Source organism: Electrophorus electricus, chromosome 4, assembly GCF_013358815.1.
Source record: "Electrophorus electricus isolate fEleEle1 chromosome 4, fEleEle1.pri, whole genome shotgun sequence".
Classification (NCBI taxonomy): domain Eukaryota; kingdom Metazoa; phylum Chordata; class Actinopteri; order Gymnotiformes; family Gymnotidae; genus Electrophorus; species Electrophorus electricus.
The window spans coordinates 24,260,530-24,278,432 of record NC_049538.1 but is presented as its reverse complement, the minus strand read 5'-3'; the positions used below and the strand labels follow the sequence as shown (position 1 = coordinate 24,278,432).

The following is a 17,903-nucleotide window of genomic DNA, read 5'->3' as shown; positions in this document are numbered from 1 at the left end:
AGGTGAACTGACAAACAAAGCCAGCACTTCACAGCTACTTCCCCCACCAACACTAATAAATAATCATGTGCCTTCTTGGAGAGGACTGAGAAATGCAGTGGACTTTAAGAATACGCACTGCCTTTTTTGTGTGAGTATGGCCTTTTTATACAACTCAGTTTATCAGATAGAAAACTGATTTAATGTTAAGACATTAACTTCATTAATGACTGTATCCAAAAGTAAAAAGGGGAATAAAACACTAATGACTAATAAATTTGAAATTTAAAGAAATTATAATACATTGATATAATACATTAGCTTCTCGGTGCACAAATGCAGAGTATATTCAAAGCTGCAGATCTATCAGGTGTATTAAAATTAAGCAATTAAATATGATTGAATGTTGTATCCTTTCTCCAGAAACAAGATGTCTTAGGGCTACACTCACAGGGAACAACTTCTTGCAGCTTCCTGCCATCCAAATCCCATAACATCTTTGATCAGTGAAAGGAACCAAAGGTATTTACATATCTCTACACTTTTGTGATAACCACACACCGAACATACTGTTTGATCCAACTTCTTATGTAAGCTGAAACTGCTAAATATTATTTAAAGTCAAAGAATGACATTCAGACTACATTCCTCACAGTACGAACCAATACACTTTCACATCAGCTCAAACAAGTTATATTAATATTGTAAAATCATCTGTGTTAACACTGTGAAATGCATCATTAATATTTTACAATTCCCAAAATCCGCTTTTAAAAAACACGTTTATCCGGTTAAAGATTAATACGTTTTTATAAAGGATACATCAAAACTGAAATTATACATATTTTATACTATGACATGTCCTAAAAACTGCAGAGCTTTATTTACATATAATCGGTTTCCTGATTGGTGGTGGGTTTTAAATCTGTTTTACTTTGCCTAATGTTGTGCATGAATGTGTCAAATTATAAAAGCAATGTGAGAACGCAGAGTTGGGTAATATGAATTAGGCAGAAGAGGTAGTCTGTTTGTATTAAGCCTGATGTATACCTCTGCATGTACACGGTTACCACAACAGCAAACAGCAACAGCAAAAGCAAACTGTTTGAACCTTACTCCCATTCTCATGTGAAACTAAATAATGAAATGCAGACACATTGCTTTTATCTACGTGATCAGTAAGAGGTAACTCCGTTACTATGTCATGGATCTTTTCTAAATATGATCAATGTGAAATTAAGAAACACTGTTCCATTTGAACACTAATCTTCCAGTGCATTCTCTGTTTCATTCAAATCATCAATGCAATACCAAGGCAGTCAAAATTCTCTTATCGATAATGCCTCTAAGATACCTGTGAAACAGGATTAAAATATGCAGAAATATTTCAACTTTGAGCATCATATAAATGGGGAATTCTCTTAAGGTCTGGAAAATTCAGGGCATTAACAATTATAGTTGTTAGAGAACATAAGGTTTAATCTGTGCAGGAGACAATCAATGGCAATATACAGTCTGCAAGTGTACTGTTCCTCCATGAACTTTTTTCTTTATTCTTTAATTCAAGCCACATTTAGTTTAGGATTGTCTCTCTTTAACACCAATGTCTGCCTTTCTCTCAGTATCACTGTCCCTCTCCTGCTCTCAGTCCCACTCCTCCTCATCTCGGTCCGGATTGTCTTCCCTCTGTGGTTCCTGGAACTGTATATTAGCCAGCATGTCCCTCATGGCCACCATCAGTCGATTCACTTCCTGGTTCAGCTCCCGCCCAGCACGTGCCACTTCTAGGCCATCCTCGGGCCTTTGTCCACCCTAAGAGCAAAACAACAACAACAACAACAACAACAACAACAGAGAATAGTTTATGAATCCGCTAATACTTGGGTCAACACTAAATGGGCCACACACACACACACACACACACACACACACACACACACACACACACACACACACACACACACACACACACACACACACACACACACAGCAGCAGCAATAGTCAATTTCATTTTCTATGAAAACACAGCGTACATAATACTGAATACCTTTTCTTCAGCAATGAATGTGTGAAAAGCTTCTAAAAAGTGACACTTTAAGTGAGGGGACAAAGATGCGCAGTGGTGTACTTATGATAAAAAGTTAAATGTTATGTATATAAAAAGCCACCAAATTAATGCTGTGACCCTAACCTGTACAAAAAATGAGAAGAAAGATCGAACCAGAGATGGAGCCATGATCATATCTGAATTATGAGGACTCTACTCAGCAGACCTGTAGTCATGACAGTGTTTGAAATGTTTGCTCATCTCAAGCTGAGCCTATTCTCTAAATTTAGATTCAGGGGGGAAAAAAAAAAAAAAAAAAAAAAAAAAAAAAAAAAAAACCTTAAGTAAATGTTATTTTACAGTAGACATGCTTGCCAGGTAAGACTGCAAAATGTTATTTTTCAAGATTCAGCATGAAACTCTGTTTACCACTTGATTTAAGTCATAAGATACATTAGAATTAATTAAGAATAATCACAGAGCTGTAATAAACAAAACACACTTACCACTATATGACTAACTACACATCACAAGTATCTGTGAACTACCTTTAATGAGCAGCAAACCCATACAGACATGCTGCAACATTTCTTATAATCCTAAAAACTCAGTGTAATCCTAATCCTTATTTTTTCAGTAAAAATAAGAGAGTGTTCAGTTTATAAATACAACTGTGCAAACTGATATTGAAGAAAACCTGAGCTCCAGTGTGGTGGACTGCTGTGAGATTGCCCAAAGTGTTCTTATTTGGTAGGAGACATAAAGCATTTAATTGTAAGCACCCAGTTATTTAATTTCTTAAGCAACTTGAACACAAAACCAAACAACAACAACAATCACCACCACAACCCCATAACTTTAGGTGGTATGGTAATAATGACGCTTGTGTGAAGAACGTAGCAGCACTCACCTGCAGGTTGAAGCTTGGCAGTATGGAGCGGAATAACAAAGACAAGGTGCTCTCATTTGAGGCTCTCGCATTCTGCCTGAAGGATATTTGCAGCAAAAAAAATCCTTAACATTAAACATGGTTTGGTGTTGCCACAATAAAGTAAAGAAAGAATTGGATATGGAAGATGGAAATGAAACAAATAAAAATGTTAAGCAAAGGGGTTACACTCCTGTTATCTACTTAAGGAAGACCAATCCATCCTTCAAAGGCCTTATTTGGCTTATTAATAACCATCGCTTCTTCCTGGCTTTGTCCATCGTCAGTACTGTCCAGAGCTCCCATTTAATCCACACTACCTGTCCGACACTGCTGGGGAACTGGGGAAACTTAATTTCTACTGCCTCCCTAAAGCTGCTGCTGTAACTGCCAGTAAAAGTTGGCATACTATGTCGACGCGTCCATGTTCATCGGGGCTCGAGACAATTCCGCAACAGAACCGTCCATTTCTCTTCATTTTTCTTAACCAAAACGTGGCAACAAGCAGTGATTTTTATACCTTTCATCATTCAAACCCCACCCAACTTCAACCTCCCTCTACTGCATCATCATCACAGAACTCAGGCCTATATCCATTACATCTTTTGAATACTTGGCTCTAAAATTCTAGTCCTGTAACTACAGTGCTACTCTATCATCCACCAAAACCTGTGTCATTCCTTTCTGAATTATCTGAACTTCTCACACTCGTGTGTTCGAGTTCACCCTGCTTGTTGCTAGTTGGTGACTTTAATATGCATATAAATGATCTTGACTTTAACCTCACAAATGATTTTCCTCACACTACTGGACTGTTTCTAGCTGATACAACATGTAGATTTTGCCATTTATGACAAAGGTCATTCATGACCTAGTCTGCTGTTCTTCCTTAGCCGGTTTGAATCTCTGTCCTGTACCATTTCCACTCTCTGATCACAGGCTTATTCTGTTCACAGCTCCCCTGGCTATTCCTCATCAGTCTAATCAAAGATGCATTTTCTTCTTCTCATTCTGTTGATTCTCTTATTCTTAACTATTCTATTTCTACTGCCTTGCCAGTTGATTCTGCTCCCTCTTTCCTGAGGATCATGCTAATCTGCTTAATGCTGCTTTCTCAGAGTCCTTTAATTCACTGGCCCCTTTAAAATCTAAAAAGGTACCTTATTTCTTCCTCCCCTTAGTATACTAACGAACTACGCCCCATGAAGCAGACTGGTCGTCGGTTAGAAATACTCCGACGGTTAATGAAGCTTATAAGCAGCACCTGTTTACAGAGATACTTTACAAACTGCTAGAATCTACCCATTTGTCCTGCCTCATTATGTGATGATAAAAACTCCCACCATCATTTCTTAACAGTCATCAAGCTATTTAAACCCCTTGACAGCACTGTAGATGCTTCTCCTGTTCCCTGTGATTCATTCTTACATTTGTTTTTGAATCTATAATTGCAAAAATAGTTCACCAGTTCTCTGGAGCCCTCTGCTGCTAGTAATTCTTTCTTCTTCTCTTAGTGGGAACTAAGAACTAGTTCCCTTCTTCTCTCTCTGCTTTTCATACTGTTGATTTGTCTTTCATTGCTGATGTTCTAATGAAGTCTAAAACCATCCTGCTCACTTGATCCTCTCCCTAAATCTTATAACTAAAGCCAGATTCCTTGATCTGGTTCCTCATCTCACTTATTAATCAATCACTGCTTATTGGACAGGTTCCCTCTAACTACAAAATTGCTGCGGTCACACCTTTGTCCAAAAATCTGGTCTGGACCCTTCAGCTCTGGATAACTTCTGGCCGATCTCTAATATTCCTTTCTTGGCTAAAGTTCTCGAACAAACTATTGTCATTTGGCTTCATAACTGTTTGGAAACCCACAATCTTTCTGAGCCATTCTGGTCACAGAAACTGCCTCAATAAAGATAATTAAATGATCTCCCCATGTTTGTGGATTCTGCTGCTCTCTGTATTCTGCTGCTGCTAGATCCAAGTGCAGACTTATGACACCATAAGCCATTCCATCCTTCTATCTAAGCTGTGTGAGCTGCGCATTGATGGCTCCGCTCTTTAATGGTTCACATTGTGTCTAACTGTTACCCACTCTGGCAATACTTCTTCCACTTTTCTTGTTACTCAAGGGGTTCCTCAAGTGTCAGTTCTTGGGCCCCTCCTATTCATTGTTTACATGCTTCCTTTAGGACATATCTTGTATCACTTTAACCTTGATTTCCCCTGCTATGCGGATGACATGCAGATTTATTTCAGTACTAAATCCGTTAAACATTAGTTAGAAACCTGTTAATCAGAAATCAGGAAATGGATGAAGTGCAATTTCCTCATGCTAAATAGGGATAAAAATGAACTCATGCTAAGCGGTTCTAAATACATTTCCAAAAATGCTGGTTCTCTTTCTCTCTCTTTTAAGGTTGTATCTCCTTCCCTCTTGGTTCAAAATCTGGGTGTCCTCCTCGATTCCATGCTTTCATTCAGTGTCCACATCAACTCTCTAGTTAAAACATCTTTTTTCAATCTGCGCAACATTGCTAAAATTAGGTCATCCCTTTCTCTCAGTCTGCTGCCGAAACTCTCATTCACACCTTCATCTCTAGCCATTTGTACTAATGCAACTCTCTTCTATTCGGCATTAGCTCATCCTCCATTCACAGACTTCAGATTGTACTGCTGCCCGCCTTCTCACCCAGACTCACTCTCACCATCATATTAAACCCATTCTCCAACATCTTCACTGACTTCCTCTAAAATACCGTATTCAACTCAAAATACTCCTACTCCCCTACAGAGCTCTTAAATAACGTCTCTTCTTCATACCTGTCTGATCTTCTCCTACTCGCACCCTCAGATCTTCCTCAGCCGGGCTGCTTACTGTTCCTTTCTCCAGCCTACACGGCTATGGTGACTGTAATTTTTCCATATGTGCTCCTCGACTCTGGAACTCTCTTCCACCTCTATTCTCTCTCTCTCTAATCTAACCTTAAAAAATATCTTTGCCCCTTGTCTATATTTCTCAAACCTAAACTCTTTCATCAGCTCTTGTCCATGTCCTGTGTTATCTGTAATTGTTCTGCATACTGTACATGTTTTATTTGTTTGTTAATGTATTTTCTTTTGTACTGGCTATTAAGTGTCTTTGGGTCCTTGAAAAGCGCTATATAAATACAATGTATTATTATGAGAGACAACACTAGCCCTACCTTTCTGGCCTGTTGTAGGAGACTACAGAATCCAGAGGAGGGAGGGGGTCATAACTCATTACTGGGTGGGTGGTCACATCCTGGGGGATATGAAGCAAAATCACATGTTATTTTTGAAAGCACTGGGTACAAGAAGGGTAAAATAAATGGAACTACTGGACTATGCAATTGTTTTGTAGAGGATCTAAAACACATAGCTAGGATGTAGTGACAAATACCAATGTATGGTAATATGATGACATGCTTTTTGTTCATATAGTTTCTGGCTAATGTAGGACAGGCTGAGGGAGCCTGGTCGAATGGGAGTTTGGTTGCTGGTCTAGGACATGCAGTCTCTCACCAGAGGCAGTGTGGATGTGGCCTCTTTTATTTCAGACAGGAGCACATGTCTGTGGATGTTCCTGGGAGCACTCTGGTACCGCTGCTTCCTCCTGACCAAGAGAGAGCACACGTGCATCAGTGCACATCCACATTCCACAGGCATGCTACAGTCTGAACAGTGGGAAGAATCGCTGGGGTGGGGGGTGTTCCTAATGGCCTGTTCACTCTTTGTGAAACTTTATGTACCTCATTTAAGCATGCGCTCTTCCATGAGACACTAAGGTTAATGTATAGCATTCTAACAAATTAATCTGCTGGGTAAAAACCAGTCTCACCAGCTGAGGTCACATAAAGCCTGTTTACAGAGTAAATCCCACCATCTTACACATTTCCAAAAAACAAACCAAAAAAAAAACAAAAACAAAACCCACATCTGTAAAATGCTTAGAGAAATAATTTCTATAGCTACATTTTGAAATGTGCACACAATAAAATGTATATAAGGTTTAAACGCCAAACATTGTCAGCAGCAGGGAGATGGACCATAGCACAGGATCTGAAAAGAGGCATGAAATCTGTAACCTACACTTAAGGTTCACACAAACTATTCAAATGGGGGGGGGGGGGGGGGGGGGGCTCTACAATGACCCACAGTTTCACGTGAGCAAGTTGGATGGGCTTCAGAGGAGATCAGGCAGGGTCAGCGGCAGGTTCAGGGCTGCAGGCAGAGCCGATGACTGTAGCAGATGGCTCCAAAAACTACATAACCCATTTTCCCTTTTATAGCTTTACAGATGTACAGAGTTCAATAGGAGAGTCATCATTGTTAGTATGTCATATGCAACTAACACACACGCATTCCTAGTCTGATATATTTAAAACATGGTAAGCATGTTACATATGTACCACAAATCTGACTCTCATCTCTTAAGAGTTAAAGCATATAGCACCTGACCCCACTGTAATGGATCAGGTGGTTTCTTAAGATTACTGTTCTCTGCTAAAACAATTTGCGCAGATCAAACTGTAAGGCCTAGAGACAAGAAACTCAATCAATAGTCCTTCCTGCTACCCAGGCAAGTGAGATGAGCCCGACTGATCTGAAGGAGGTGCTACAGTATAACATTATACGGTTTGTGCTGTATCTTCTGAACGACAGATTGCAGACAAAAAAATAAATAAATCTTTATAAATCCTTGGCTTAGGCTGAATTGCACTAGTCCCCACCCATCAGTTTCCACCTTGATATCCAAAACATGTTGACATTTACAAACAATGTGTCATATGTCAATCTGTTAATTTAAACAGTGCTTTATTTAAACTTTACTTAAACAGATGTCATTCCTGAACAGCTTCACCAACTGTCATGAATTTTCATGAAAATACTAAAACGCCTCTTGATTTTTAGGTACCTGACCAAACTTCAATACGGGTGTCAATACGGGTTACTATACTTTGCACATAATGGTTTCTCAATCGAGGTGAAATTTTGCATGCTGCTTCTATTGGCAAGCTGGTTGGAGGACTCCTAAGGATTATCCGATAACCAAAAACAATCATCATCATAAACAAATAAACCTGATAATCAAAAAAAAAAAAAAAAATCCAAATCAAAACCCTTCTCCAGGAGTCATTTTACAGGCTTAACCTTGGGCAGCTTCACTAAGCTTTAATTGCCTTAACATTGGGCAGCCTCATTAAGCTTTAATTGCCTTAACATTGGGCAGCTTCACTAAGCTTTAATTGCCTTAACATTGGGCAGCTTCACTAAGCTTTAATTGCCTTAACATTGGGCAGCCTCATTAAACTTTAGTGGCCTGTATAAGGACTTTCTACAAGCCTACAACTTTTAGAACTATTACAAATGGCACCGATACAATACCTTGTATCAGGATGGGGTCAGTGGGTTGTATACAGTGGTTTGCAGCAATGCACCACAGGTCAAGTAATAACCATTGAGTTTAGATTGAGCACAATTTATTCACAGCTGTAGAGTTTACCTGTAGAGGATTCTACAAATTAAATGTTTAAAACTATAAATGTGCAAATGCAAATATTCATGAAATCATATTTGCATTGCCATCATATCTCCGATAACCCATTTTCGGGGAACAGGTTTACTGCCTTCTAGTAAAAGCATTTAAATGAGACAAAATAACATGCTTAAAAAACAATGTTGCTGCCAATTTGGCGGGGAAGTACAGGGTCAGAGAAAGGAGAAAAAGCAGCAGAAAGCTGACAGAAATGGGGCCGCAGAGAAGAACAACTGAACGAGTAAAGCACTGTCCCCTAAATTAATGAAGTTCATTACTATATGGCTTTACTAGATTCAAACTGAATGAAAATCTGCCATTAGCCTTCTAAGCTTTAAGGTGGACGTGAAAATGTTAATAAGAAGCCATCTCTGTCCAAAGATTTTGAGCAGAGAGAGTGTGATCCAGAGAGAGAGAGAGAGAGAGAGAGTGAAATAGAGAGAAAGTGAGTGTGTGTGCAGTACAGCTGAGAACCAAGTAGATGACGACCAATGCAACAAACATATGGCAATGGAAGTGAAAAAAATAATAAAATGTTTTTGTCTTGTAAACAAAGTTTTCTATTTATCACTACCATATCCATGTATATTTCTATAGCTGATTTCCATAAGATAAGCATGGATCTCTCGAAGACGGTTCATTTGAGGGACATGTAACTGGCTTCAACTCACGCATCCCAGACAGACTGACAAATTAAAAATTAGAAGTGACTACAAAACAGTTTTCTGTTTTGCTGATTGCTTGCAACACACTTTTTATGCTTGTCCTGGGACTTTTACCTGATTGTCTCAAAATAGGTCTTAAAATAATCAGCCATGTCTGAAAGTAACAATTTACCTAAAAAGTGTTGACTTTTTAGCACACTATGGCTGCAGTACCTTAATCAAATGGTGCATGTGGGGGTGTTTTAGATGTAGCGGGTTATCACATCAAAGGGTGTTGTCTGATGGTGACAAAATCCTTCATATATTTACATCAACACATTCTGAAGATATCTGTCATATTTGGTATGAATATGCCTCGTAAATATGAATTATGGCGCTTCAGCTCTTTTGCAGTTTTGCAACATATTTAGAGCGCTAACTTTGGATCAGAGTGACACAATGTCACTCCCAGGGACTTACTGAATAAATGGGATGGATTGCATTTTACATTTTGAGAATTTAAATTCAGAAAACCTACTTTTGCAAATAAGTCAAACAATTTTTTAACCAATCTTCACATGTGGTATCAAAATATTCCCAAGAGTCAGAAACTCAATATTTATCAAAAACATGGTGACATTTGTGCAGCCTTACCAAGGTGCGCTTCTTCATTCAAAACAGCTGTAATTCAGCAATTCCTCAAGTAATTCTGATGAAATTTGACAAAAGTACTCAATAATGGACTTTGATGTAGAGTGTTTAATACTTGTTCTGGCAGTCCTCCACTATGGGATCCTTTGCGTCCACCCTCCTGAGCACCTCCTGCACGTTGCCCTCCATCCAGAGCATCACCCCCGCTTCTTTCCACACGCTGTGACAACGGCCCACATACAGGCCCTCCAGCTCGGAGAGTGCAGGGGGCAGCCTGGGGAAGATGGAGAAGTGTAGTGCACATTTAGCACTTAAAACTACAACACTGCAATTAACTTCATATAATAATTTAATCTAAATGTGAACACATGTCTCAGAAACTAAGGCAAGCATGCATAGGGGATGAAAAATAATAAGTAATAATTAAATACCCCAAGCGGCATCTGGGGCCGAAGAATGCGTGGGAAGACACCGCAGCATCAGGCTGCACTGTGCACAGGTCCAACAAAGGCATCAACACTGAAACAAACAAGTGCACAATATCTTGTAGATAATGGCATCAGACTGACTTGTGCGCGCACACACGCAGACACAAAGGATGTCTAACAAATGCATTATTCATGTGTTACAGTACCTATTATTATGTAGCTGTTATGTACAATACTTTGAAAATGCTCAAGTGACACTTTTGACATGATGAATGTTTTCACTGTATACAACCAATAATGCTTCTTGCTAATAGCAGGTTTGTTTACAGATCTTTTATTACACATACAAAATAGTGTTCAGATCTAATTCTGCAAATCTGCTTTATGGCACCATCTGTAAAAATATGAACTGAATTTAATAATGCAAAAAGGTAAGCTGAATTCAAAATTATTATTAAAACATTTAAAGTAAAAACCTGAATGAGACAAAACATTTTTAATGGAATAGCATTAAAGAATAGCCTTAAATAAGCAGACTGTGCATGATTGTGGATGTTAATGGAAGGTGTAAAAAAGGCCAAAATCCTAGCTAGCTTAGAAAGACTTAATAAGGAAAATCCTGAAAGATCCTGGACTTGTCCAAAAAAAGATCCCCCACCCCATGGATGCACACATGTGTATGCAAGAAAAGCACGCCACTAAATATCTGTAAATTAGGAACATGAATGAGAACACTGAATTACAAGTGGTCCCAGCCATGTTGCTAATCAATGCTAACAAGAGACACATCATAGCCAGGCAACTGGCTAAAAATCTAGGAGAGACACACACACACACACACACACACACACAGTGTGTCAATGTGTAACCATGAGTCAACATACTGTGTGGCAATGTGTGCATTGGTGTCACCACAAGGGAGTATACAGTGTAGCAGCATGTGTATGTGTGTGGGTTTCTCACCTCCAGGGAACATAATAAGAGCATCCTGGAGCAACCGGTCTGATCTGAGTTTGACGTGCTGACTCTCCTCTGGTGTAGTCTCCTCCTGCTGACTCAGGTGGTAGCAAGCCAGAGCCACTGAGTAGGCAAAGTTAGGCAGCTGCGACAGGTTCCGATGAGCCTAAACCAGCAAAGCGCCACACCCAGCATTCAGAGCTAATCACCATGTGATTCTGGGCTTGCAATAAGCTATTCTCTTTTTCAAACATATGCAGTGTTACATAATACACGAAAAACATTGACTACATTAAATAATACACATAACGTTACACAGATTATGCTAAACAAGGGAGCTCCCTTTTCTCCCTTAACTTTAAGAAAATGGCCTGCATGCATGGCTTGTATCTTCATCAAAACCTCACTGAGAAAGTGGCTATTAACAATTTAAGAATAAGTTCATGTAAAATAAATACATTCCAGCCACTTCTACAAACAAACATTCATATATTTTGCATATTATTTCTAGCTAATCTAAGCCTTTCTATGAGACTTTAACTCCCTTTAAATAAAGAAAAACCACATAGTAAATACATTTTAGATAATACAAAACAGTTATAAATAAGATTTGGTCGGAATCTGACAGTTCAAATATTCTATTTAATTTTAGCAATCACTATTTTTGGATTTTCAAACTAGTACATTTCAATACATACATAATGTGATTTTTGGAAGACTTGAATTGTTCAGTATGCAATTTTGAAGAAAAAAAAAGTCATTTTTTCTGGACACCATATTAAATAAACAAAAAAGCAATCAGAATCCTTTTTTAAAAAGACAGCGTTCTAAGTATATAGACATTGAGACTGGAGAGGAATAGTCACCTCCCACTCCTCATAGAGTCGGATGAGGAAAGCGTACTCCCGACAGCGCAGGCACAGGAAATCAATCAGCAGAAGCATACACAGAGGATCATTATCTGGGTCCAAACTAAATACACACACACACACACACACACACACACACACACACACGTTGAGTGTCTTACACTGCTGACAATACAGACATTTTTGTTCAGGCCAACTCTTATAGTAACAACAAGCACAGAAAGCACATAAAATAATCTACCTCAGAATGAGCTTGCAGTACTCCAGAGCAGTGCGAGGACAACCTCTTTTCTCCAGGAACATCATGTGCTTGTACACGGCCAGATAAAATGCCCTGTAGAGGACAAAGGATAGAGAGGAAAAATAAACCCATTTCTCCTACAATTATACGAGAACAAGGCTGGGGTGGTCAAAGCTGTATGTAGAGCAAGTTTCACAAGATTTGAGAATGTTGTGAACAGCCTGTTTTAGCTGGACCCATTTTGAAATAAAGGAAGTGAAGCAGAAGGACATCACAGAAAGGGCAAAGTTCACAAAACAAGTCAACATATCAAATTTAAACATAGAAACACAGTTCAATTCAATAACGTATATTAAAAGCATAAAATGTGTAATAAAAACATCTGCACAAATCTGGAAGATGGTACACGGAAATCTAAGAGCTGATTACGGGCAAAAAAAAAAAAAAACTAAACTAAAAACAACTAAAGACCTAATAATAAAATGCAATTAGCTGTATTATAGGGAAGTATTATATGTATTTTGTTTAGAATTTGATACATATGTTAAAACAGTTATATCTGGCACTTTAACTAAACCTTGATACTTAAAAAAAATGCAAAATTGTAATTAAAGTGTACATGACTGGACAAACAAAGAAGAAAAAAATACCCATAAAAAAAAGAATGATACGTAAATTGAATTATTTTGTGTGGAATTGTATATTGTGGACATTCCTGAGCTAAAAACAACATCCAAAATAACATATATTTAAAAATCAAAAAGCATGAGGGGAATGTTAGAGCATGCTTGCTGAAGAGCAGAATGAGTGTGGTCAATTTCCACGCTTGACGTGGCACAGCACTGACCTGTTCTCTGGTCTGCAGTAGTCCAGTCTGCTCGTGCCTGATGTCAGGCTGAACACAGGGTGGAATGCACACTCAAAGCTGTACAAAGCCCTCTCTTAAACATACACACACACATACATGCATGGTAAGACAAAGCAGGAAAAACAAAATTAAGAAGCAAATTAAAGGAAAAATCATCACTCAAAACAATAATAACGAGACAATGATTAAAGAATAACTGTGTGAACCACTGAGAGCTTTCAGAATCAAGAAACAAAATAACAAGATGACTTTTTAATTTGTTAATAGGTTCTACTAGTTTCCTGCAGCCTTTACCAGTAAAATCTTTATTAAGGACCCTGGAAAGAATTAACTTGTACGGTGTTTTCATGCTGAAAGACAGTGGTGCTGTTTGATTATGGGTCAGAAGGGGTGGATATTGCTATCCTCCTAGTTACGCTGCCCCTGACGTTGCATGAGCTGCTGCTCAAAAAGATGCGGGGTTTGCTTTTCCTACAGGGATACTCTCTCTGTTGGGAGCTGGGCGTCGGGGGCTGAGTCTGAAGTTTTAAAGCTAATAGTAATCAAATGTAGCTAAACCAAGCCACAGTTCTTGTATCAGGGGACGTAAAAGGAGTTCACTTAATGACTAAATAAAAAGAGTCATGAAAAGGTCACTTTTTAAAAAAGCTTTTCCCCTGAATTTTCTCTTTGTTTTAAACATATCCAATTCCCACCCATCAGGTAATTCTCCTGTTACATAACGGCTACCAAACTGCGAGGGTAAGGGCGGTCACATGCTTCCTCTGAGACACATGCAGCTACACACCACATCTTTTCCAAAAACTGAATACATGACTAAATGTTAAAACAAGAAAGCAATAACTAAAATTACTCCCTTTCAAAAGGTTGCCTCAGGTTGCCTACCAATGAGGTCCCTGGCAGTCTCCTGGTCCTCCTGGATGCGGCAGACATCGGAGAGTTGTAAGAGTGAGTCGATGTGGTAGGGATTAAGCTGCAGTAGGACCTGTTCAGGGATTCTCTCTTAGTTCTCAGTAAAAATCCAGCTGTTTATATAATGTCACGGACATAAAAACTGGCATCGGGGAAGATGCAATCTATTTACCACAATGTTATTAGGATCCATGGACTCCACAGCATCAAAAAACTTGAACTGGACCTGCTGATAATCACGACTATGCTCAAATGCAAAGAACTGGAGACCATTTGCAGACTCCAGCAGATTCATAGTGATACCTAAGGGAGAAAGCAACAACAACAACAAAAAACAACAAAAAAGGGAAGACATATGAGGTATATTATTTCATTTTCCAGCTCAAATATCTTCAACATAGACATTTTATCATTTCTCAAATGTCACCAAATAATTTGATGATTTAGACAGGAATTATAAGACGGCAGCATTTGACCCAGCAGGCCAAAAAAAAAAAAATCACTAAGGCTGACAGATCATTACATGAAATAAACTTTAAGATGATGTCAGTACTAAGTGTATTCTGGCTTTGTACTCTACTGTAGGCTCTCTATTAAAAAAAGAATGATAACTAAATTTATAGGAACTGGGGTCTTCACCACAGGGTGGAATCAATGAAGTCAGAGACACAAGTACCACACAAAACCTCTGGGACACTTCACTTCCCTGATAATGTGACAGCACTTTTAACAACACATCAGGTCCATCTCAAAGCCAGCATTGAACCAAGCACTATAGTGGGGGTAAAGACTTGTACAATACAAGCCTCTGTGAGTGATCTCATTACCAGAGGCTAAAAAGAAGAATATTTGTGAACACTGCCCCAGTATTAAACGCATCCAAGAAAGTGACTTTACTTTATGCATGGTTTTTTAACATTAAAACAGGAAATGGCAAAAAAGGATTTTATAAACTGTTTATAGATAAGCCACTGAATAAAACACTGTAAACTGGCCTTAGTGTTTTAGGTATCATGCATAAATGACATTGCACAAGAATTCGCTTGACCTCTGCCAACACTTATGAAACTAGTACATTTGGTAAAGTGTTAAAAAGCATATCAGGTGTTACCTGGTCGACTAAAGCGAGGCCAAGTGTCTTTGGGCGTAGTCATCCAGGTGCTGCGATGAAACTGTCTCTGTCTCTGCCTGGGCCTGGATGGAACACAGGCACAGAGACACACAAACACACACACATTTGTTAAAAGTATGCACAACAAGTCATTAATGTCTCTCATAATCATCATCAGGACAACAAATTGCATAATCAAGACTTTATATATAGCTTCTTAACTGCATAAATTGGAAAAAAAGAATTCACTATAATTAAAATTATATGAAAAAAATAAACACACAGCATACTGATCATTTTACAGATGAACTTTAAGTATATGTCCTAAGTATAAATCTGTTTTGATTTTATTCCTCCTCCTATGTGCACACACGCGCGCATGCACGCACGCACGCACACACACACGCACAAGGAGGTAGCCAGAAATACAGACGACATCACAATACAGAGAGACAATCCGATAGCATGTTACACAGAAAACTGAGAAATTAAACCAACCTTTGGTCACCCAATACAGCCCGAGCTCCAAAATATCTCTTCAGTTCAGTCTCGGGATTCAGATTCCTAAATGACAAAATGGGAGAAAACATTAAACACACAAAGGACAACACATTTCCCCCCTTCACGCCTTTAACAGTAAAATCCCTAATAAGCAAGTCTGATGAAGCGCTTACCTGTGTTCCACATAAAGCACAGGCCTATGGCCTGGAGCCCCACTCTCCTCACTCTGGTGTGACAGGCCATTGGTCTTTTCTATGGTCTCCAATAATGAATCTATGTCATCTCCTGCGCCTGACTCCTCCTTTGAACACATTCGTTGAAAACACTAAACCCCAGGCTGAAATGTGAATAACCTGGAAAGGACACACTATTCAATTAACATTGTACCTGTGCATCCCCAGCAGGTGTTTTTTTTCTCTTCTTCTTCTTCTTCTTCTTGTTTGCCTTCCCACTACAGTCAGACTATGCAAGATACGTTACGTTTTCACTGGGCTTCATCACACCTTCATTAATCATTACAAGTTTAATGGAAGCCAGCTAGGTTAGAACATCCCACGTTTAAAAGTCTGGTACGTAACGTAGCTAAACCTAACGTGTCTTTCCAGCGAATGTCGTAAAATAAAATTGCGCACCCCGATCCCCGTACATATTTGATTAGGGGAAACAAAATTCACATGCGAACTTTATTTTAATGTTAACGTAAGTTCAACCTTTCCGGCCTGCGTTTCGAGCGGACACGGCTGTTTCTGTAGTCCATCACTGACACGACTCTCTTCCAGCTTTCTTGTTGTCACAGCAGCCTCCTCATCTGTCGGAGTTTTGTCTGTATCGTTGTCAGCTTCGCCTATCTGTAATATATCACACGTTAAAAGTAGTCAGACACGTAACTAGTTAGATAACAAGAGTTAGATTCCATATCAGCTCAAGTGTAGAACTAACCAGTTCATAAATATTGCTTATATTCTTCTGTGTTTTACTCTTATTCGCTTTCCGACTGCTCTGTGTGACCGGCGGTGAAACCTCGCCGTCCTTCTCTTCCTCTTCTAGATCCACATTCTTTCCATGTTCACAATTAAGTCTCAGATCTCCTATATCAATGTCCTCCTGTCCCCTCTGCTTTCCTTTCAGTCTCCGCAGCGCACGGCTCGACATCTTATGGAAAAGGTCGTCGGTTCTGGTTCGTTGCGACCCTGGGCCAAAGCGCTAAACCACCATAACAAGTCACGAATTAAGGAGCCCAACAACAGAGCATTTGATTGGATGTTTAAAAGGAACTTCTTTCACTTTTCACAGGAAGTGACGTCAGTAAACGGCTACCTGTTGGGGACAAAGATAGGTTTTTGCAGGTTCGCGAAATTCTTCGGAGTTTTGGCCACTAGACAGCACTGTTGATATATTTCGGGAATCATTCAACAAAACCAAACGTATACAAAACCAAAACCAAATATATACCAAATTAAGATTTTTAGAGTCCAGTTAAAATTAGTAAATGATGCACCGCACATAAACATTTCTGACAAGATATGTAAGATAGATGTCCTATGTGAGAATTAAACGTGCCAGTTTAGACAGTGTCCTAACAATCCAGTTTTGTTCTTCTCTGCTAAGCAATGTGAACCTTTTAGGTCTTAGCAGTTATTGACCCCAGCCTATGTTTTTCTCAAATCACTTTACAAACTAAATAATGCTAACTTTTTATTCTTCATATGGACATGCTGTAGCCTTCACTAATATGAATAGTGGAGAGTATTGCTTAATAGCGGATATGGAGAGCTGTAGCTAACAAACATTTTTCAGAATACGCTAATATTATAAAATGTATATTTTAATATTTAAAAATATTTTTTAACATTTTGCTATATATGACTTGAAAAGGGCCTACAACTAAATACATTTGAAAATGGAAACCTTAAAGCAGGAAAATTCGACTGATTGATCAAACAATCTCAATTTCTACCTATCCATATGTACTCAAAACTCAGCCAAGATGTGACAAGAATACCAGTTTAAGGAAGTGTCTTCTTCCTTCTGGTAAGAAAATAAAAGGTGTGGCCTCTTTCATACAAATAAATCATTCCTGGCATAAGTTTAATCTAAGCACCAGAAGCCACAAGTGTTTTGTTTTGTTTTTTTTTTTTTTGTTTTGTTTTTTTTTTTTTTTTTTAAGAATAAAAGGTGGCAAACCATTGTGACCAGAAGCTCAACT

The 17,903-nt window shown here is 38.7% G+C and overlaps 1 protein-coding gene across 1 annotated transcript; it reads right to left on the bottom strand.

Moving 5' to 3' along the window:
* Nucleotides 1-770: 770 nt before the first annotated feature.
* tcf25 (transcription factor 25 (basic helix-loop-helix)) lies at nt 771-16,949 on the bottom strand. Its single transcript, XM_026999503.2, has 18 exons — nt 16,637-16,949; nt 16,408-16,545; nt 16,085-16,159; nt 15,871-15,998; nt 15,695-15,760; nt 15,197-15,279; nt 14,258-14,388; nt 14,059-14,158; nt 13,153-13,246; nt 12,306-12,398; nt 12,062-12,167; nt 11,202-11,361; nt 10,242-10,329; nt 9,926-10,084; nt 6,502-6,592; nt 6,162-6,241; nt 2,938-3,013; nt 771-1,791 (listed from the first exon to the last, which is right to left on the bottom strand). The coding sequence occupies exons 1-18, from the start codon at nt 16,847-16,849 to the stop codon at nt 1,624-1,626; spliced, it is 2,049 nt and encodes a 682-aa protein (XP_026855304.2). The 5' UTR covers nt 16,850-16,949; the 3' UTR covers nt 771-1,623.
* Nucleotides 16,950-17,903: the final 954 nt, after the last annotated feature.

Excerpts from the sequence above, each read along its gene's own strand:
- tcf25 (XM_026999503.2), bottom strand. The coding sequence starts at position 16,849 with ATGTCGAGCCGTGCGCTGCGGAGACTGAAAGGAAAGCAGAGGGGACAG. Across the intron at positions 15,280-15,694 it reads GCTGTATTGGGTGACCAAAG|GCCCAGGCAGAGACAGAGAC; the intron begins GTTGGTTTAATT and ends TGTTCCATCCAG. Across the intron at positions 12,168-12,305 it reads TACTGCAAGCTCATTCTGAG|TTTGGACCCAGATAATGATC; the intron begins GTAGATTATTTT and ends GTGTGTATTTAG.